At 42.1% G+C, this 23,458-nt stretch overlaps 1 protein-coding gene across 2 annotated transcripts in view; it reads left to right on the forward strand.

Moving 5' to 3' along the window:
- Window positions 1-14,938, forward strand: part of LAPTM4B (lysosomal protein transmembrane 4 beta) — a 67,661-nt gene extending 52,723 nt beyond the window's left edge. For both annotated transcript variants that reach the window (XM_070481381.1, XM_044743936.2), the window contains one exon: window positions 14,309-14,938. In XM_070481381.1, coding sequence (XP_070337482.1) covers window positions 14,309-14,386 — 78 coding nt within the window. In that variant the 3' untranslated portion in view covers window positions 14,387-14,938. The remainder of the gene's footprint in view (window positions 1-14,308) is intronic.
- The last annotated feature ends 8,520 nt before the right edge of the window (window positions 14,939-23,458 follow it).

Raw genomic sequence — 23,458 nt, forward strand, 5'->3', positions numbered from 1 at the left:
TGTCTGGTTGACAAGCTGTTCTAGACTCATCTTGTCCATTTCTTGTCCCAGACCTGGGATCAGCCATTTCTCCAAGGAGCACTGCTTCCTTTTTTTTTTTTTTTTTTCTGGTGAGGAAGATTGGCACTGAGCTAACATCTGTTGCCAATCTTGCTCTTTTTCCTTGAGGAAGATTGTCGCTGAGCTAATATCTATTCCAACCTTCCTGTATTTTATGTGGGATGCTGCCACAGCATGGCTTGATGAGTGGTGCCACATCTGCATCTGGGGTCTGAACCTGTGAACCCTGGGTCACCGAAGTGGAGAGCGTGACCTTAACCACCAACTACCAGGCCGGCCCCCCTGCTTCCTTTTGGTAAAGACCATAATTTGGATTTCTAGGGTTGGAGAACAGACTTTTTTTTTGTCTTTTAAGCAGGGCTCTGCATGTTTGAAGATTGTTTTGACTAGAACTAAAGGAGTTGATGTTAGTTCTAACTTAAAAAAAACCACAAATATATGGGAGCCTCGCTCTGAGCCCCTAAATTGGGGGGTTGGAATGATCTAGTTCTCTAGTTTTCATTTTCCCTGGTCTCCATAGTTATAAGATCCTCATAGTGTATAGTAAGGTATGCGTCCCTTTTGTTCATTTCTTTATTGGGAATCCACACAGACATAATAACATGTTGTGTCTTTCACTTCCCATCAGATATTAGGCCAGATGGCTTTTCTCTCAGGCTGAATAGTCTCAGGGTGACCTCTGTGGAAAGATACTGGGGCTCTTGTTGGTAGAAATAAATGTGGTTTTTTTCTTCTCTAAAACAGTACACCTATTATTAGCCAGATATATACTTTCCCAAATACTACTCTGGGAACCTAGATAAGAGTTATTAGATATTGGAGTTTATCTGTGGGTTAATCTCTCCTCCAGTTTCCCAGTTGAAAGAAAAGCCTGAGTCAGAGGGGCCGCAAACATCGGTTAGTTTGTAATGCCTTAGGGTCTTGGTATTTTTCTTTCTGGTGCCCTTAGGCCAAAAGAAATACCTAACTTTTCATTTCGTTAAGTGGTCAGGTCCAGACAACCTAAGAGTCATAGTTAGTGTGGTATCTCCTAGTTGTTGCTGTGTTTTCCTTGAAACTATCCTGAGGTGTCCCTTTGAGTCACTGCAGCTCTCCGTGGGCACCCTAGGGAGATGCAGCCTTCCTTTGAGAATATTGTAGAAATCACATTCTGGATACCTGTTACCTAAAACCACGTTCTCTTCCCTACCTCCATCAAAATTTTGTTTTAAGAGGAAAATATATTAAAATAGTAAACATCCAGATTGTAGTAAAAGATTTCTTTGACATTTAAATATACGCAAATCGAGAGTTAAAGAACTGTTTTAATCTATGCAGTCTGTTCTGCTAATACCAGTGAAGACTTGAGTGATGGTAGTACCCAGTATTTTGTTAAATCCAAAAGTAGGGAACCTGTTTCTTTGGAATTGGGGCACTTTAAAGCAGTAAGATTAATATTTCGCCAGAATAGTGTCTGAAATCTGATTCCAGATAAAAGAATCATCATCTTGGGTAATGTAGGAAAGTTCCTAACTAGGGATAAATAGGGAAGTTTTAAACTTCGCTGAGTCTGTTATGCCATGTCGTATTGTAGGTGCTAATCCTGGTTAACATTATATACAGGCTTACTGTTCTGACCTCAGAAAGTATTTTGCTGTGTCGGGCCACGTTTTGAGTCTGCCTTCTTGAAAAACACAGTTGAGAGAGAGGTCGGTGACCTGGTGAAGGCCAGATGATCTCCCCGGCAGCCATTTCCCAGTGGCTTCTCTCCGAGGGGCCTGAGACTAATTAAGACAGACCTTGGGCTGTCAAAAACCACAAAGCAAATTCTCGGTTGACTGAGAGGGGTTGGGGGTGGGGGCAAATTTAGTAGTGGTTTCAATGACTTTCAAAAATTGTACATAAGAAATTCCGTGTTTTTCCCCCCTCTTGTTGCTTTTAAAAATCAGGTTTACTTCCTAGGTATAGATTGAATATGGTTAGAAACAAGTTCTTGCTTAGTTAACATGGTTCTGTTTATTTTTTCCCCCACTGTGGAGAGAGAAAAGGGGCGGGAATGAACTAAATTGACAGCAGGAGAGATCTTTAGTTAGACTTCAGAAGTCCTTTCATACCTGAGAAACTAGGGTGTTACCAAGATGACTGTATAGTCATCAACTTGCAGATTCTTCAGAAAAGTCATAGCTGACTTTCTGAAATGGTGTGAGGAAGTCTTCGTCTAATGGCTAGTTACTGCGCTGGCTCTTAAGATCTCTTTCAGTCCTGGGCATCTCAGATTCATGTACAAAAAGCATAACTCACAAACGAACAAACCTTTCACTGCTGTCATCTGCCTGTATGAACCCCAGGGTCCAGGAGGCAGTGGGGAGTGGGGAGAGTAAGAAGGTTCTAGAACAGGACTTCTAGAGGATTTGAAACTCTAGCCTGTGATTTCTTGGGTCTGGGCTTCTGGCCTACTAAGTACTGGAATACAAAAAGGAGATCTTATTTGTAATATCTCAATTGTGGGTGTCTCTTTCCCTTGTTATTTAATAGTTGGTATGATCTCTCTAAGTTTTTTTTTCTTTTTAATTTTAAAAGACCAAGAGGAATGTGAGAGGTTGATAACCACTTGGTAAAATCCCAGATAAGCACGGAGAGCAGCTAGGAGACCGTTTCTACAGTCGAGCTTACTGTGATGATGAAGATGATGACGGTCTGACCCAGGGCAGTAGTAGAGGGAATGAGAAAGAGGGGAAGGATTTGCGAGAGCTGTAGGAGGTGGAAAGGATAGTGCATAATTGAGGGGATGTGGAGTGAGATGATTCTCCAGGATGTCTCTTGTATGTGACTGTAACTTAAAATGTAAAATCATTTCCCTGGAAGCAGTACAAGACCTTGGAAGTTAACTGGTCCAACCACCTTTTGATACTCGCATCCCTTCGACTGTTCCCACAAGTGTCGTTTAGCTGAGGGCTGAATCATTGCGGTGATGTTCCGCCCCCCCTCTGAATCTATCGTACGTCCCTGCTCTGTAGCTTTTGTAGCAGAGGTTTCTCCCCAAACAGTGATGTGGTGGTTGCCATCTGCCAGGCTCGGTGCTGGGTGCTTACATCTGTGAACTCAGTTAATCTCCAAAGTCCTTGAAGTAGGTTCTACTAATCACTGTGTACAAAAGAAGGAATTGAGGCACCAAGTAGATAACTTCCCAAGATCACACGGCTAGTGAGTGGCGGGAGGCGGGAGTATGTCTTCAGGGGCCTGGCTGCAGTCTGTTCTTACCCACCAGCTTCTCCCTAGACCGTCTTCTGTTCAGACTGCAGCCAGGACTGTGTGTTCCCCCACAGGACCTGGCATGGATTTGACGAGGATGGGGAGTGAAGCAGGAGAACAATTCATTTAGACAATTCTTCTCAAGTAAAGTCACAAACTTTTAAAGTAGTTGGGACTTTTCGGGGGAGGTTTTTTGGGTTTATTTTTGCTTTTTAGCACAGTGGAAGGGATAGGAGGGTGACTTAGAAGAAAGAAGTGGAAGAAAAGCAAAGGGTAAAAGTAAACTTTGTGATAGCAGGTCAGCAGGGCTTCTGCTAAATAGTCCTGCTTCCTGTAACTCAACCCCACATATTTTCCTGGGATCTTCCTACGTGCGCAGGGCTTCAGGAGAATGTATCTGTTAGTTCTGACAGAGAAGTATTGTGGGTGAGGTTGGACAAGATGCCCCTGGGATTTCCTCCTGAAAGCTTTTCCCCACTTTAATGTAGGTTCCACAGTTGAAGCTGACAGTGCGTGACATTAACTCAGCTCATGTTTCTTTCCTTCCATTAATAAAATATAGTGTTTTTTAAAATATCCTAGTCTGCTAGAAATTATCTCTGACCCATATAACTTTCCAGTTATTTCATCCAGACGGCATTTGGAGCAGTCAGATCAACACACAGATATTTGAAACCCAGAAGTTCTGGAAGAGCATTCAAGTAAACCTAGTTTTCATTATGAACCTGGATAAGAGGATGTCAATCAGTGCTTAATTGTAATCCTCCTATAATAGCAAGTGAGAACAGTTGATAGTCGTTTTGCAGTCAATTGAGGATAAAATCATCCTCTATTTTCATTGTGTTTTACGTTAAAACACACACAGAACTTGGCTTGTTTATCGCATGTGTCCAAAATAGAGTCCATGTTGGTTTTACTCGAGGGACAGATGAGACGTTGAATTTTATTTTTTAACCTTCTAAGAAAGGTTTCCGGAATATATCTTAGGGAAGGGGTAAAAAGTGTGTAAGGTGTTTGTGCAGCATTGTTTTTAATAGCAAAAGTATCTAATAATTAGTATGCATTGTCTAATATTTGGGGGCTGGTTTGGTTAAATAAGGGTATATCCACTTGATAAAATGTCTTTATTGCCATAAAAATTTTTATAAGCAGTGTAACAGCAGAAGAAAGTTTTACGATGTTTTAAAAAGCAGAATATAGAAGTTTATATCGTGATTCCAGCTATGAAAAAATGAATTTTATAGACGCAGATTAGATTGTGATAGAAAATTAAGCAATTGCTTTGTTGGATACTGGAAATCAAAGCAGAAGCTGTTTCTCCCTTTCCGTTAATTGGAGGGAGGAAGGGAAGCATGTGGGGTGGAGGAATAGATGAAATGAGAATCTGAGATCTGAGGTCCTGAGCAGTCCTTCCAGCCCATGTGCCTCATCAGCAGCTGAGCAGGGCCAGGTTGGCAGCCCCAGACCAAAGGTGTAGAATCACAAAGGAGATGTGCACAGGAGGTGGCGTCGCACCTGCAGGTTGGGGGACTCGAGGAAGCAGCTGGGATGCTTTGATAACGTTACCATGGTGATAGCTCACAGTTCATTCCTTCTATTTTCTCAAGAGTTAAATTAGGTATTTTTATTATAGATAAAAAGGTAGGGTTTTATGATATATTTATTTAGATATAGTTAGATGTCTATATTATTTAAAAAGTTATTTCAGATATATTTATTTAAATATTAGATATTTAAGTGGTCAGAACTATTTTAACTTTCAATTTGGGTTACTATATTATTTTGATGTTTTCTGCCCAGACATCTTCTCACCAGTGAGAATTTTTTGACCCAATTTGAAAGATTTGAGGTATGGATTCTATATTATGAGAATAATCTATAAAAGAATTTGAGTAGTTTCTCTGCTGAGAATTAAGGGAGATGATAACTTCCTCTTATACTATAAAGTGAGGACAATTTATAGTAGTTTTGCAGTGAATTGAGGATAAAAATCACCTTCTATCTTATTTGTCTTTGGAAATTATTCCTTACTATAGGCAAGGGGAAAGTTTCTCACTACAATCCTCCAAATTTGTGTTCTCCCTGTCTCCTGGTATGTTGGAGTCATTGAATACAAGATGCCATCGGTTGTAAATTGCACTCTTATTTTAGGTACCTCTTATTGTAAGATGCTGTCAATTATAAGGCTCGTCAATTACAAGCCTAAATTCAGATGTTAAAATGTTCAAAAATGTATACTTTAGAATCAAAAATATATGGGGGTGTGTGTGTTTACTTATTTATATTGTAGGTGGGGATATTAAAAAAGTTTGGAAACACTTATTCTAGATGCCTTAGAGATAAGCCCTGACTCTCTTTGTGATGATCCTGTCTCAAATATCCAAATGCTTATTAATCAGTTAATCATGGAGATGCGTGATTCAACTGTCCCCTTTCCTGTTTAGCCTGAGCAAAGGAAGCTCACATCTAAATAGGCAAATGTGGTTTGACCAATTTAAAACAAACATTTAATGTAAGTGCTGCCTGTTTTAAACAAGATACATTATAGACTATTAGGGGTGTGACAAATGGTGAAGAGAAAAATAAATATTTAGCCGCTTGGGATTAATTTAAATGGCCCTTTAGAAGACTTAAGTGCCCCTAAATGACGAGATTGTTTTGAGGCTGTGTATTTTCATGTGTGACATTATTATTTCTTTCAAGGCCAGAATACATGGTAATCCTTTTCCTTCATACAGATGAAGGCAAACTTTTTCTGTAAAGAACCAGATAGTAAATGCCTGAGGCTTTGCAGGCCATACGGTCTCTGTCATAACTCTTCAGCCCTGCTGTTGTAGTGTGAAAGCAGCTGTAGACAATACATAAACGAGTAAGTGTGTGTGTTCCAATAAAACTTTATTTATGGACGCTGAAATTTGAATTTTATATGATTTTCACACATCATGAAACATTTTTCTTTGAAATCATTAAAAAAATGTAAAAACCATTCTTAGCTCTCAGGCTATGCAAAACACAGGTGGCAGGCCAGATTTGGCCCACATAGTTTACAAACCCCTACCTTAGTGGAAATTTAAGCTGAGTTTTCTGGGCATTTGCAGGACAACTCTTTGAGCCATTCCAGGCATTTGTAACCCCCTCTTTCTGCCTGGACAGACCTCAGAGCTGAGCCTTCTCCTCTCACAAGTGGGATGGCAAACAATAGCACCCAATCTTGTCAAGGATTTCTTTTTCCTGAGAAAGTTTGAATTCTCCTGTGTTTACTATTTTGCCAACAGATCTAAATTAAGCTTAAATTTAACAAGCTATAGTGGAAATCAATAAAAGAGTAATTCGCTTGCAAAATAGTCACTAAAGTCTTAAAAACAGTAGCTAAAGTTATCATATGCAGTGTTACCCACTGTCTTTTATATAAAGATCCATTCCGTAAAGTCCTATTTCAGTTTACTACCGGGAAAAAGGCACACACACCTTCCTCCCTCTTCTTCCCTCGCTGTGTATCTGTCCATCTATGTATGTATCTATCCATCCATCCATCCATATATAGAAATAAAAACTTCACAACCCAATAAATTTCCATTTTGCCTTATTTCTGGGTCATCTTAACATTCAGTTGTCTTATTTTGCATTATGTCCAGTGTTGCAAGCCATCTCTTCCTTTCACAAATATATGGAATACAGTGAAGATTTGTTGAGCCTTAGTGCATGCCATGTACTGTGCTAAATAAGCACATTTACTTGGGCTTATTTCACCAACCTTGTGAGATAGACACTAATATTGCCCCCATTTACAGATGAGAAAAGTGAGACTTAAAGAGGTAAGTGACTGGCCCAAGGCCTCACAGTTGGGAAGCGATGGACCCAGATAGTCAACTCCACAGTCCATGCTCTCAGCCACTGCCTCAGCGTACCCCAGTCTTCTTGACATAGGAGCACACATAGAAAATTACAGTATTTGTATGGCACACTGTTGTGAATGGACTCTGGTTGAGAAGCTCTGCACTTCGCCTAGAAGATAAATTCTATTTAGCAGACCCCTCCACTAGCAGGTAAGCTGTCTGCTGGCTCAAATCTTGTAAGTGTCAGTTAGTGCCTGGCACACAGTATGACCAACAATTGTTGATGAAATGCATGAACGGTATTTATAAAAGTTATTCATCTTGCTCTTTTTTTATCTCAGTTGCAGGAAATAGCTTAGATTATGTGAACCAGATCAGCTCCATGCCCATGGCCCCAACCGTCCACTGGTCATCTCCACAGAGAGAACACATGCAGAGCTCATGCCATTGCTTCCACATCTGCATCTTTTCTTAGATTCTAATGGATGGTAGCAATGTCCACTTAGTCACCTAAGCCAGTAACTTAGGAGTCATCTTTAAAACTTGTTATAATTAGGAGCCATCCCGGTGGCGCAGTGGTTAAGTTTGCACATTCCACTTCTTGGCGGCCCGGGGTTTGCCAGTTTGGATCCCAGGTGCAGACATGGCACCACTTGGCACGCCATGCTGTGGCAGGCGTCGCACATATAGAGTAGAGGAAGATGGGCACAGACGTTAGCTCAAGGCCAGTCTTCCTCAGCAAAAGAGGAGGACTGGCAGTAGTTAGCTCAGGGCTAATCTTCCTCAAAAAAAAAAAAAAACTTGTTATAATTAGTCTTTTAGCCTTTAGTCTTGAATTCTCCCTTCTCTTCATTTTTTCCTTGCTGTTGCTGCCAGATTGATCTAAAACATAAATCTGATTTTGTCATCTTTGTACTTAAAAGCCTTCAAGGGTTCTGCTGTTTATTACTGTAGCATTTCTCAACTGTGATGTCACTCCACTCTGCTATGTGACAGTTACTTGTGACTTATGGGGTAATATTTAAAACTTCAGTTTGCCAATGGTTTGAATTTTTTTCCTTTGAATAAATAAGAACAGATTCAGGATTATCCCTACAACAGCATCGGTCTCAGCTGCTTGCATTCTGGTATTTTCTTGAAGCCAGAGGAGGGAGTGGAGTATCAACTTCATCCTGCCAAGTCCATCTTATTTGTGAGGCAGCTTCGAGGGGCTGTTACTGAAGTCCGTCAACAGTTGTTCCTCCCAGGAGCTTTCATGAAAATTGTGCCCCTTGCTTGCCACCTGTGACCCCCCCCCAAAGGAACCAAAAACACAAAAAGAGAAAGAAGTTTCTGTTTATGGTGGTATGTTCTTTATTTTTCCAAGTTTTGTGGGGAAGTTGCCCCTTGATGACTGGCTTCCTCTTTCCTTCACACCACTGTGATTATTCTTTTATTTTTAAAATATTACTTTTATTTTTAACACATTATTACATGTGCATAGCTAAAAATCATGGTATTGAAAAATTTATTTCTTGTCCTCTCCCATTCTCTTGCCCATCCTCCACTCTTCACCCAGCAGCAAACATTGTCACCTCTCTTGTTGTCTTCTAGTATTTGCCTCCCTGTGTTAAAATATGTCTACATTACTAATTTTTCACTGGCCAGTTTGAGATATCTCCCCTGCCTTCATCCTCCTCATATGGTCATACCAAATTTTTGGGTTACGTCGCCAGTTAACATTTACTTTGACTATGTGAGTATGTGAGTATTGTTCAGTGCAGAGCTCTGTCATATGTATTCCCTTTCTTGTACAATTTTTATTTTTCCTGAGCAAATGTTTGCCTTGTGTTTTCAGCTGCCAAGATTTTTACCTTTTACCTCATCCCGATCCTTTCTATGTGGCTGTGGGATCTGTCAGTTACCTTTTACTATTATTTTCCAAATGTTTGACTGTATGAGATAATCTGTCAGTTCCCTTTCTTTCCTGAGCTTCTGCTCCTCCTGCTTCAGGCTGGATGAGGTGCCACACAGTCGTCGTCCTGGGCCCTGCTTTCCTTTTAACTTACCTTACTCTTATTAGGATGTGGGGGCCAGCACACAGGCTTCTGGTGCAGTTTACCTTGTGCCTTGTGCTGTCCCCCAACCCCAGTCCTGGACCCCCAAATCTCCAGGGATGGTTCTTTGAGGATCTGATGAAAGCTCTGAACATTCTTCCCAGGAAAATAAATGCACAAACACAAAATTTGGCATGTAATTTTGTGACTGTCTGAAGATATTTATGTAACTTATATATGATACTTTTGGGAATGTAATCCTGGCAACTGTAGAATTCTAAATAAGCCTTCCATGGCTTAACTCTAATATTACAGTAAAAGTCCAACTCTAAGCATAGTACCTGAACATTTCCTATTTTTACCAATAAATAGTTCTTTCCTCTTGAGCATTTTATCATTTCTTAATGTTTGATGGAATGAATTAGTTTCTCAAATTTTAATGACTTATGGGTTTATGGCCACTTGGAATCATATCTATTCCTGGATCTTACATTTTGCAACCTAAATGTTAATTTATATCTCCCTCCAACTGTTCTTTATGTTGATGTAGCTAACAAGAATGAAGGTTCCCCTGGTAACACTCTGAATATTTGTTGAGTTGAATTGAAATGTATAATGAGCTTCTTTCCCACCAGCACACTGTCACCTAGCAGGACGACTCCCAATTGAAGAGACGCTATTTATAGATAGATGCTACTCTTCCTAATGAACAGATGCCTCTGGGGTCATTGGTAAGAGGGACTTTTCCATCTGTGTGAGAGAGACTTACACCATCATTTAATCACTCTGCAGTTGAGATCCCATGAAGGCAAACTTCCAGGGATTGTACTTGGATTAGAATTTGGTTGTATTGAATGTTGTTGGAAGCAAAGTGGTCTGTGGTGGAGATTTGTAACATTTGTGTCCATCTATTCATTGAGTAGCTACTGTTTACCAGGCTGTGACTTTAGATTGAAGTAGGACATGACCTATATTCTTAGTCCTCAGAGATTATTTTTTGGTCATTCATTGTGAGTGATTACATTTTTTAAAGTAAAAGACTGGGTTTAACTAAATGCCAACTTCTAAAAATGTCAAAATAATTAAGTTTCCACCAATTTTGTTGTATGGCATCTTAATTGGCATACTCTATCTTAATTGACCCTACAGTTATTTTCTCAGATTTTCAAGTACATCATTGGTCTTAGTAGAAAAGGACAATGGCAAGTTTTTTTAGTCAGCATTTACAGACTGTATGTAATAGAAACAGCATTGCAGCCCCTACTCCACCAGCCCTCCCTTGAAATCATCAATAATGTTAACATCATTTAGATAAAAAAGATGATGCTGTCTCTTCAGAATTTAAAACCAATTCCATTTGGACAACTTTTCCTTGAAAGTAGTCCAGGAGCGTGAAGTGCTGTGTGAAGAAGATTCCACAGTCAGCATTTCGTCTGTGGTAACGGGGAAGTGAAGACGAGTGAGTGTCAGAAACCTTGGTGCAAGGAGACTTCCCAGGCATCTGGACTTTGGGGAAAGCGTCCAAGTCAATAGAGCATTTGAGAGAAAAAGCCATGAGAGTGGTAAAATATTGATGTGAAGTGAAACTTTAAAACAAGTTTGAAAATAAATAGCAAGAAATAGTGACAAATTGCCAAACTTAACGTGAAAATAAGTTTTGGACACAAAAGGCAAATGTGCAGCACTTTTTTCCTTTTTTTTTTTAAGATTGGCACCTGAGCTAACATCCGTTGCCAATCTTTTCTTTCTTCTTCTTCCTCTCCCCAAAGCCCCCCGGTACATAGTTGTATATCTTAGTTGTGGGTCCTTCTAGTTGTGGCATGTGGGACACTGCCTCAATGTGGCCTGATGAGCGGTGCCATGTCTGCGTCCAGGATCCGAACCAGCGAAACCCTGGACCCCCAAAGCGGAGCGCATGAACTTAACCACTCGGCCATGGGGCCGGCCCCACTTTTTTTCTTTTTAAAGAAAACTTTGTGTTTAATCGTCAGTGAACATCTTGGAGAGAGTTTGAGTGTTGCATTTTCCTCCAGAGAAAAAATAAGTTGGATATAATGGCTGATTTCACCCCCTTTTAAGTAGCTCCACTGCATTTTAGGACAATTTCTCCAAGGATAATGATAGATATGAATCAGTTAATTGTTTAATGAGGTTGTGGAACATAATGCTGAAGCTCAGTCATGCAAAATTTAATATTTCTGGTGCTCATCACAGCTGCTCCCATTGTTTATAAGTTATTGTATCTAATGCACACACTTGTACTGGAGGCTCAGTCCTTAGTCAAGCACACAGGCTCGGAGGAGAGCTGTGGCTGTGTTGTAGAGAAGACGTTTTTTTCCTCAGCTCCAGCTGAGACTTTTAGGATTCCTAGTGGTGATGCTGCAGCTAGCTCCTAGACGAAGCTCCCTGAGGTGGTACACAAGCCTCTCTCCGTGCTCTGACCCTGCCTGTCTTTCCAGTTGCATCTCCGCAGCATCCTCCCCGACGTACACCTTCACCATCGCCAATCCCTTGCTTCCCAGGGAGAGCTCTGCTTTCAGGCTTCCCTCCGTTTGCCTGGGCTCTTATCTGTCCACCTGCAGTGCCATCCTCTTTGCTCTATGCCCCATCCTACTTATCCTCCTGAGAGGCCTTCCTTATCCCCTCCAGCCTAAATTAGTTCTCCCTGTCTGTTCTTCTGTAACGTCTTGTCTACACCCACGCACTGATCATGCTCAGTTTACCTGCTTCACCTGTCTCTGCCTCTGCTGGACTGATCTCCTTTAACAGACGCAAGGTGTGTTCGGTGTGTGTTGCCAATGCCGAGCCCCCTCTATATACTAGGTGCTCAGTAGTTGCTGGTTTGTCGAACGTGAGAGCAGAGGGTTTCCTTTTGTGGGGAAGACACTGGGAATGCGTCCTGGCCTTGGATTGGCGTCCTGCACGGAGTGTTTAATGGGTCCTCCTGTCCCTTTCAGCACCAGCAACACAAACATTTGCCCGACTCTGTCCCTTGGGTAATACCTGATGCATGAAGTACTTAGGTCATAGGTGCAATATCACCACCACTTTCGGGAACAGAGGCCATGAGGCAGATGAGAACAATTCTTGGGCCCGTTGACATCGCTGGTGTGGAGCTGTGCCAGTTATCCACTCACCGCCTTGCAGCTCCACAGGCCCCCTTTTAGCCTGTTTGGAGCTGGGCCTTGTGAATATTTCTCCTTTACCAGCCACCCCACTTTTAAGCCTTGTCCATAGAGGGCACTGGAGGAAGAAGGGGTTTTCTTTTCCTGGTTCCTTTGTGTGCCTGCAGGGTGTCTGGGTCCTATAGGCAACGCCCCGTGGGGGGAGAGCAGGACAGTGGCGGCAGCACTTCCTCCTCGTGATGGCCTCCCCAGCACACAGCCTGCTCTCAGGCAGTTGCCAGGGCAAGTGGCACCTCCCCATGAACAGTTTCCAGCAGCAGGTGGACAGCATCTCTGCAGCAGCATCCCAGCATCCCAGCAGGTGGTTCTTTACGCCCCAGCCTGACTGTGGACCAGCTCTGGCCTGGTTCACCCCAGAAACTTCTGTGCCATCCAGTGGGTTTTACCCATCCCATCTCCAACAATATCTGATTCCCAGCCTTGGGGAGGGGACACCTTTCCATTGTTGGTTGCTTCCTTGAGTACCCTCACTCAGCACTAATATCCATTAGAGCTCTCTTTTTTTCCCCTCTTAGCTAATTCTCCATTCTTCCAAACCCCTGTTAATTATTCTTTATTAAACTTTTTGTGTTCAAATTCCTGGGTAGCTTCTGTCTTCTGATTGGACCCAAACCAGTACAGATGCCCTCTGCCTAGAATGCCAGGCTCCAGTTCCCCACCTAGGGAACCATACAGGTGCCCCAAGGGCCAGCCTAAATGATACCTCCATCATTTATTCTACCACCATCATTTGAGTCCTTGCCATTGAGTAGGCCCTAGGCCCAACTCTGGGGTTAAGTAAGACAACGCTTCAGCCCCACAAGAGCTCCAAGACCAGAAGAAGAGAAAAGTAAGCAGTGAAGTGTGTTGAGCTAGAGAGGGCTGTGTGTGTGTGGTTGGGGTTCTGTCTTAAAACAGAAACTTAAAATTTTAGTGTCATGCCTCTAGGAACCAAAAGGATAGATAAATGGAAATTCATGAAATTGATAAACATTTACCCCTTTAAGTGATGTCCATAATAGAAAAAGTGACAAAGTGTGTTTTGTTTTGTTCTGTTTTGTGTGTGAATATTCTTTCTCTTTCCACAAAGCACTTGAGGTGGATAAGGTTTTAGTTTATCTCATCTCTGAATTTCTAAGGGCAGGAACTGTCTTTTAATTATCTTGTCCCCACAATGCCTGTCACATAGTAGGTGCATAATAACTGTTGGTTGACTGAATAAAGGCTAATCGTACTGAGTTGATATTCCCCGTGTTTTGTTTTCTACTCCAAGAAAGCCAAAATCAGCCAGCGTTTTCTAACACTGACAGTTCATGAACAATCACCAGCAGTTGTTTCTGTGCTGGAAATGTGAGCAGAGAGATGCTCAGTCCGCTTGGTGTGTGTGCTTGTCTGTTCCTCTCCAGCCCTTTACAGGTAACATCTGCCACTGCAGGTGTGTATCAAGCAGTGTGTTGGGTATTTTATAGATCTCTGAATCTCAGGAATCCATTCTCAAGATGTGGAAATTGAGGTGAAGTAACTTACCAAGGCTACGTTGATAAAATGTGGCTGAGCCAGGCTGAATCCAGCTTGCCACAAAGCCCTTGTGTTTTCCACTCTGCTGCCCGGATCTCACCATGAGCGGTTCCTCAGGTGCCTACCCTGTTTGTGTGTGTACATGTTCATGTCACCCAGGGCCTTTTTTCCTCTTCAGAGCCACCACTGCCTCCTTCCTAATCCTAGAGACACAGCCCCCTGGCCCTCCAGGCACATATGGACAGGGTTCAGAAGACTGAAAAAGGGCCAAAAGTCTCTTCTCATTTGGTTCTTTCAGGATTCAAAAAGTCTCTCACCAAAATCTGTCCATTGCTGGAAAGTTGAAATTTGATACAGGTTATGGAAAACGTTTAATTGCAAAAAAGTTCAGTTAAAGTTAAAAGCTCAGGAAAAGTATGTGCTCCTTTAAAGACTAACCCGTGTCGTCTCTTTTTCTTCTCAGGTGCTGTTACCCCCGTATGACGATGCCGCGGTGAATGGCGCTGCCAAGGAGCCGCCACCACCTTATGTGTCTGCCTGAGCCGAAAGAGGGGTGAAGCCGAGAGCAACGACTTGACTTTTCAGACATCGGAGCAATAGTTGTTTAATTTCACTTCTGAGATGAGCTCTCTGAGCTTATTTGTTGCTGAAATGCTTCAGTTTTAAAATTTAGATTTTAAGTTGAAACCCTCTGTAGTTTTAAGCATATGCTTTAGCTAGAGCACTGTGATAGATTAATTGTGGAATTCTTTCTGTAGGGTGGGTGTAATGGCTTCCCTCATCTTCCCTAGGCATTGAAACTTTCCAACAATATGGAGGAACCTTGAATCAGAGAAGTCTGGTTTTGTACCTGGTTTTGTACCTAACTCTGGGCCCCAGAGTCAGGGAATTTGTCACACTTTCTCTCTCTCTCTCTTCCCTCTGTCTCTTTTGAAAGTGTCAAATAAAATCAAAATTAGACAATGCTTTTTCTTAAGCCGTTCCAATGTATAGAAGAAACCCTTACAAGAGTAAGAATGTTAATTGTGTAATCATCGCTCTAATAGGTAAACAGGAGTCCATATATATAAATAAAAAACAAGATTTTCCTTAAGATCTTTTATGAGTTACATTGAGTGACAGTTTGAATTTGTTGGTCAAAGATTTTGTCCATGGGCTAAATTGAGACCCTCCAATAATCCCAGGCAGTGAGAGCAGTCACTGTTGATGGCTGTTCCTGAACACCCTGTGGCTGGGTCATGGCATGTCTGGTCTCTGTTGGAGGGTGGACTGATTGATTGGCACTGCATGGTATCGGGTGCTCCCTTCCTCCTGGTTTCCCACCCACCCAGGGGCCCCTTTCACTAAGTGTTCTGCCCTCACCTGGTTCAAGGAGGACATCCATCCATCCATCCATCCATCTCGCTTTATCAAGTGGAATTGCTGATATGTATTTGCCTAATAATATGAAAACAGATTTTCTTTTTCTCTCCCTGCAAGGCATATCCTACTATTTTGAACTTGCGAGTATGCCTAGGCATCTTTTATTTATTTTTATTTTTTATTCTTTTTTCTGCTTTTTCTCCCCAAATCCCCCCAATACATAGTTGCATATTTTAGTTATGGGTCCTTCCAGCCGTGGCATGTGGGATGGCGCCTCAGCGTGGCCTGACGAGCAGTGCCATGTCTGTGCCCAGGATCCAAACCAGCGAAATCCTGGGCCGCCAGAGCAGAGCACACGAACTTAACCACTTGGCCACGGGGCCGGCCCCTGAACTTCCGAGTATGCCTAGTCATCTATTAAAATATAAAACAGACTTCAGAAAAATGAGAGGGGTGCTTTCCTTGTGGAATGCTCTTATCTTGACTACCTGAATTTTAAAGGACTTTTATATATTAATATGTTCAAAAGTCACAGCTCTCCAGTCTCTTCGTTATTGAATGTGCTGTAAATAAAGGCTTTTGCAATTAAAGTGAGATTTGCCCACATCCAAGAAAAGAACCTTTTGACTCTGGTGACTGTGCCTAGTGACCCTTCTCATCCACATGTGGCCGTGCAGACACAACATGATTTGGCCTAATGGCTTATTTCACACATACGTGTTTTTTAATATTTCAGTGCTGATAAAATCAGAGCATCTTAGGCCAAGAGAAATGGAGATAAACAGACCCAAGCTTCCCACATTCCTAATCCCTGGCATCTGCCAAGCTCTGTGTGCTCAACCATTGTGCATATGATCGCTTTATGTCCATCCTGCACTCTTAATGAGCAGTTCAGATTTTACCATGTTCCAAGGGAGGTTAAAATAAGAGAGGTGGGAGGGGGGGTTTTTATCCCTGAGAAACAGCCTCATTTATTTTGATGTATCTCATTAGTATTCTTTATAGGCAACCTAAGAAATTCTATTCCCTGAAGCTTTATGCCCATAAGCTTCACACTAAGTTAAACACATTAAAGGTTGTTAGGGGTGGAAAAGACCTATCAGATAGTCTCACCGATCCCTGAGGAAGTCACATAGGGTGTCACAGTTACGTCCCATGATCCTCCAGCTCTTTGCCCGATGATTTTTGCAGTATGAGAATGGGCACAGGGTCAGAGGGAGAGGAGTGCTGATTTTGAGAGTCTATGCAGGGTCTTCGGGGAGGATCTTGTTCACGTGACGCTCAGCACCACAGACATCAGGATATCACTTCACATTCAGGGATCCCATAGGGTGCTGGTGTTGCTGGTTTTTCTTTTTTTTTTTAAAGTTTTTTAATTTTTTTCCTTTTTCTCCCCAAAGCCCCCCGGTACATAGTTGTATATTTTTCTTGTGAGTCCTTCTAGATGTGGCATGTGGGATGCTGCCTCAACGTGGTTTGATGAGCAGTGCCACGTCCATGCCCAGGATTCGAACCGTCGAAACACTGGGCCGCCTGCAGCGGAGCGTGCGAACTTAACCACCCGGCCACGGGGCCAGCCTCTGGTTTTTCTTGACTTACAGCATAACCCAGGCTAAGCTCGAAAGCTGCCTCCATATTTACCTCTACAAAGTAAAGAATTATTGTTGCTTAGTCTCCACTATGGGGAGGTAGTGATGTGTGGATTAAAATGACCCTTCAGAGCACATTCATGTCTCAGCAATTCACTGTCTTTGTCTCATTGCTAATCCAGATAAATCTCTCTCTTTTAGATGTATTTTAAATCCCACTTTAATATCTAGCCCCTTTGTCCTATTTTGTTGTCTACAGAGAAACCAGAACAGTCACTAACTACCTCAGTTGTTCCCATGCCTGTATACTTGGTCACTTTACTGATGGGATCTCCTCAGTATTTTTCATCTTGACCCTCCAAGCCCTAATTTTTAGAGTCACGGACATTCAGCCTAGCACCACGAGGTGTGCAGATGGACCCACCAGTAAGCAGCTCCTGTAGGAGAGAATTTGAAGTCTGTTTGCTGGGGCAGAGGGAAGGGGAAAACTTAGACCTTTTGGCTTAGATGTGGTCTGTCTACCCCAGAAACCGAGCATGCATTGAACAAGCTAGCCAGATTCCAGAATGCCAAGTCGTATGGAAGAGTTCTAAGGCCAGTTGCCTTCCCTTCCTGTACCTTCTTACGTAAACATGTGCAGCACCTCCCCTGAGTCTGATGTCCTTGTTCCTGCCCCAGCCCTATCCTATTGTCCCCAAGAATGCAAGAAACTTTCGTCTTCCCATCCTTTCTGGCTTCCCTCCCCCAATCCCCGCCCCGCCCCACCCCCCTTTGTTAACTCTGCTCTGGGCCTAAACATTTGTTTTGTTTGACTGCTTAACCAAACCACACCTTATTTCATTTGTCTTTTCTCTCTACCCTCGGTTCGTTAATCAACAGTACTTCTTAGTAATGATCTAAGTAGACCATCTTTATAGGCTGTAACTATTAAAGTTGTTTTCTCCATCTCCAGAGGGATGTATTGCATTTGAAATATTCATCATTCGAGAAAAAATCCTGCCATGCACGCTGAGCTTTTGTGATTGAGGTAAACTAATGAGACTATAAAAATATTTCCATTTTTAAAAAACAAGATGTATTAGTTTTTGCAGCCAGTCTGGAAACTGACTTAGATATCATTAAATAACATCGCTGCGGGTCACACAGGCAGTCTCTTGGGTTCTGGAGGAAACAGGGCAGCTGTCTTTGCCAAGGTATTGAAAGAGTAACTCATGCAAAAGGACTGCCAACATAAAGTGCAGGCTAAGCCATTTCAGGGCTCCCCACCTTCAGACATAACGAGCCTCAAAAATAGTGCCTGTGGCTGTATGAAATGGGTTGTTGGCAGCTCAGATACACGTTCCAAAAGGGAAGAAAAAAGGATGCATTGCAAGGATGTCTCCACACCCATGGAATTCACTTAAAGTGTTTCTGCACACTGGCCAAGTTTTCTGCCAAATGACTCTGCTGTATGGAAGCCAGCCAGATCTGCAACCTTCTGCCCAGAAGCCCACGCCTGCCTTCTGCTGACTAGAGTACAGAGCAGAGAGAGAAGTTGTCACTTGGCCAACTCAGCAAAAGTTACATCAAAGCAAAAGTCTGAGCACTATCCGCAATCGATGTGATCTTAATTAGCAAAAACAGCTGCTGCTTCAGAATGGAGAGTTTGGCTTAAAACAGCAGGATGGACTCAAGTTTTGTTTGTTTTATACCATCTAAAACTTACACATGCTTTTAAAAAAAGTCATTAACAGGACAAACAGTTTTTACTTATTAAGTAAACTTATTAAGATGAGAACCTCATTAACTCAGCAAATAAAATTATCTATATTCTTTGGTGTATGTCAAGATGTTCAGGGTGTGTTGTGGCAGTAGAGCAGAGAGAGTCTGGAAAGGAACTGTGTGGCCCTGGGTAGCTTGGGCATAATTAGCCAACGTTGAGGGTCTGAGCCACATTTCTCTCAGGAATGGCTAGGATTGAATGTGTCATCATCTTGACTGCTGCTTCCTAGTCACACATCCGGTGCTGTGGCTCCTGCTATACCTACTCACAACTGGAAAAGTTGTATTCAGCGACAGGTCCTGGATTCCTGGGAGCCTAAGTTTGGGCCATCCCATCTAGGCCATCAGACCTGATGAGGCTTCCACCGGTGGTCTCTCTGCCCAAGGAAACTCCACTTCTGGGAAAACGGGGAACAATGTGTCTGCTCTCTGTGACCGACAACAACACAAAGGACCCTATGTCCTGCGAGGTGGGGATGCCCCTCTGACCCAGTGTGGTCGCCTTTGTGTGATGTCACTTCACCCAGTATTCATTTTAGCTAAAGGAGTGTATTTTTAATTATTCTATTTCACTCTTTTACTCTCACAGAATGTTTCTTTAATTCTTTTACCTTTAGGTCTTTTTTATTAAATTTATCTTTCCTACTTATAGTTCCCTTCAACAAATAATCGTGGCAGCTCTAACCCTGATTTTAGCAACATTCCCAGTCTCCTCTGTCTTGATGACCTATTGACATTTCATATTCATTGTGCCCAAAAAGGAGAACTGCCCTCCCTTCCCCCCAAAGCTGTTCCTATTGACTCGTTTATCTGGTGGTGGCCTCCCCATCATTCCAGTCATCCCAACCTGAGAGCATAGGTCCTCTTTGCTTTGTCCCTCTTCCTCTCTCTCCCCATATCTAATCCGTCCCCAGCCCTGTGTCTTCTGCCTTTTTATCAGGTAAAATGACATTTGCCATTTACTGAGTCCTTCCTATGTGCCAGCCATGCTGCTAAGCATTTTACACATATTAACTGTTTATCTCCATTTCATAGATGAGGAAATCGAGACTTTTAAAGGGAAATAACTGGTCCCAAGTCACACAGGAAGGAGTAGAGCCAGGATTTAAATGCCAATTAAATCCATCTAAGTGGGCGTTGCATATTTTTGAGACTTCTGGAATTTCAGAATTCTGTATATAACTTCTCACTTTTTTTTTTTTATTTTGAGGAAGATTAGCCCTGAGCTAACATCTGCTGCCAATCCTCCTCTTTTTGCTGAGGAAGACTGGCCCTGAGCTAACATCCATGCCCATCTTCCTCCACTTTATATGTGGGACACCTACCACACCATGGTGTGCCAAGCGGTGCCAGTCTGCACCTGGGATCCGAAGCGGTAAACCCCAGGCTGCCAAAGTGGAACATGTGCACTTAACCGCTGAGCCCATCACTTCTTACTAACAATGGTTGTTTCTACTAATTTGAATTAATACATCCCAAGAAGGGAAGCAAGTCATGCAAAGCCATGTGAACTTGGTAAACTTGGGGTGGCTCTTTAACTTGAGGTTTGCAAAGCTGTCAATTTCCTTTTTAATTAGACTGGAAAATGCTCTCCAAATGTCAGCTTTTAATTCTTATTATACAGAATTTATTCAGGTAGGAAGAAAGATCAACAGAGGTGGACCTTTTATATTGGTTGTTTTAAATGAGCAATTTCCTTTTAAGAAAATTAGGCACCATTTTAAACTGCACTGATTTATCTTTGTTGCGAAGAACATCACATTAAGATTTCAAGCATCATAATTTAGGCTAGTACCCAAGTAAGTAGAACAGTGATGTTGTTTGTTTGCATTATCTTGGAGGACTCAGTAGGGGCCTCAAGACTCAACTTCCTTCCTTTGCATACCCAGAAAACCTATATCATCGTGTCTATTTTCAAATCTATCAAATGGAGACAGAATAGAGCAGTCCTTTCCCTTGGGGCTGTAGGCTTTCTTCTGCCCCAGGACGTTAATGCACTATATCATCTGTGTTCCTGAGAGCTAACTTCCTTTTTCATTTTTTTTTTTGCGGAAGTTTAGCCCTGAGCTAACATCCATCACCAATCCTCCTCTTTTTGCTGAGGAAAACTGGCTCTGAGCTAATGTCCATGCCCATCTTCCTCTACTTTATATGTGGGATACCTGCCACAGCACGGCTTGCCAAGCGGTGCCATGTCCGCACCTGGGATCTGAACCGGTAAACCCCAGGCCACCAAAGTGGAACGTGTGCAGTTAACTGCTGCGCCATCAGGCCAGCCCTGAGAGCTAACTTCCTAAACATCTTACTAGAGAATCCAGGCAGCATTTGGGCATCAGAAAACACTGTAAACGTGTGGGTTTTTAAAAAATTACATAAGTAATGTGTTGTAAGAAAAAGTACAAAATAAAGCCAATAACTCATCCTTTGGGTCTCAACTTGAAAGTCGCGTCCTTCTGGAAGCCTTCTATGACCCACTAGTCTGGGAGGTATTGGTTTTCGTCCTCCCATAGCATATCCAGCGTCCCAATCAAGATACATGTTACAGTCTGTGGTTCCTGTCACTTTTCTCGTCTGTGACTCCCCAGTAGATTAGAAACTCATAGAATCTGTGTCTGCGTTCCTTACTGTTCTGTCCTCAGCGCCTGGCACTTGTCTGGCAAATAGAAGGAACTCAAAAATGGTTACTAGACTAAAAATAAAATAATCATATGAGAGAAATTAAAACCGCTTGTAATGCCACCCATGGCGATTGTGACAAATTTTTAAGAACAACTCAGTGGGGCTCAAGCTCCACAGCCAACTTCTCCCAGACGAGCCCACTGGAAAACAGTCTCATTCCTGTAGACTGTGTAAGGAAACAAAGGGAGGTGTACTCCTCCAGCAAACCCTTCCAAAGCCACGGCTGGAGTTGTGTGTACTGGGGGCGGGGCGGGGGGGGGGGCAGTCATCTTGACTTCTAGAAGAAAGTTCTAAAGGTGATAGGCAAAATCAGCAACTTGGTAAGAAAAGGATTGATCTCTCAAGAAAGATTAAAGGATGGCTCAGAGGAGAGGCTGGCTAATGCTCTGCTTCGATTTGAAATCAAAAGGAAGTGGCATTCTGAGCTCTAACTATTCTTGTGATCAAGTTCCTTTCATGTGAGTGTAATTCAGTGGGGCTCTGAATGGAGAATTAAATCACTAGATGTGTCTCTCTTTAGGAACTTTCTGTTTTCCCTTTCCTAGTAGATCATTGTATTGTTAAAGCAATCAATGACCAAATCCAAGACCTTATGGAATTCTGACGCCTTGGGTATATGTGGGAAAATTCTGAACAGCTAACTGAGTTCAGCGATGTGTTCGCCCATTCCTGGGCACTTCAGATGTAAACACAACCCCTGAAAGACTATATGTGATAAAGCATGTTTGTGTTTCATCCTTTACAAGAATGTCACAAGATCCTATTCTAAGCCATGTGAATTTCCCTGTGGCGGGGACCACAGACACCCATACTTGTAGAAGTCCCCACCAGCAGGCAAGTCCTGCAGTGTAAAACAGTACTCTGAGGAGGGAGTGTAAACTGCAGAAAAGGTATGCGAAAGCACGGGAATGGAAGCTGAGGAGTGGAGCAAGAAGCCCTTCCTGCCTACATGTGAGAGACTTGGTTCCAGGAAAACAGCATTCCAAGGAGGTGTACAAATGAGGAAGAAAAGTCCACTTTCAAAAGAGATTTAAAAATGTGCACAAGGACTCAGAATTTAAACCTGTGCTCTTCCCATAAACCCAAAATGTATTAAGATATAATTCACATACCATACAATTCGCCAATTTAAAGCATATGATTTAATGGTTATTATTCAAAGATTTGTGTAACCATCATTACAATTAATTTTAGAACATTTTCATTACCCCCAAAGGAAACTCTGTACCCATAAACAGTCACTCCCATTCCCCCAACCTGTCCAGCTCCAGGCAACCAGAAATTTATTTACTGTCTCAATGGATTTGCCTATTCTGGACAGTGAATCATACAGCAAATAGTCTTCGGTGATCAGCTCTTTCACTTAGCACATTTTCAAGGTTTATCTGTCCTGGAGCATGTGTCGCTGTTTCATTCCTTTTTATTACTGAATAATATTCCATTTTACTTATCCATTCATCAGTTGGTAAACATATGGGTTGTTGTTTCCACTTTTTGGCTATTATAAATAATACTGTGATGAACATTTGTGTACAAGCTTTTGTGTAGGTGTATATTTTCATTCCTTTTGGATGTATACCTAGGAATGGAATTCCTGAGTGATATAAGTATATGTCTAACTTTTTGAGAAGCTGCCAAACTGTTTTCCACAGCAACTGCACCATTTTACATTCCTATCAGTAGTGTATGAGGGTTCCAATTTCTCTGCATCCTTGTCAACACTTGTTATTGTCTGTCTTTTTTTATAGTCATCCTAGTGGGTGTGAAGCAATGTCTTGTGGTGTTGATTTGCATTTCTCTGATGGTGAATGATGTTGAGCATCTTTTCACTTGCTGATTGACCATTTGTGTATCTTCCTTGGAGAAATTCCTGTTCAGAAACTTTGCCCATTTATTAATTGGGTCGTCTTTTTATTATTGAATTATGAGTCCTTTATATATTCCAGATACAAGTCTCTTATTTTCCAAAATAAGATACAAGTCTATGATTTGCAAAAATTCTCCCCTCTTCTGTGAGTTGCCTTTTCTTGCTGGTGTCCATTGAAGCACAAAAGTTTTCATTTATGAACTCCAATTTATCTATTTTTTTCTTTTGTCACTTGTGCTTTTGGAGTCATATCCAAGGAGCCACTGCCTAATCCAAGATCATGAAGATTTACTTCTATATTTTCTTCTAAGAGTTCAATAGCCTTAGCTCTTACATTTAGGTCTTTGATCTATTT

Source organism: Equus asinus, chromosome 12 (assembly GCF_041296235.1).
Source record: "Equus asinus isolate D_3611 breed Donkey chromosome 12, EquAss-T2T_v2, whole genome shotgun sequence".
NCBI lineage: Eukaryota > Metazoa > Chordata > Mammalia > Perissodactyla > Equidae > Equus > Equus asinus.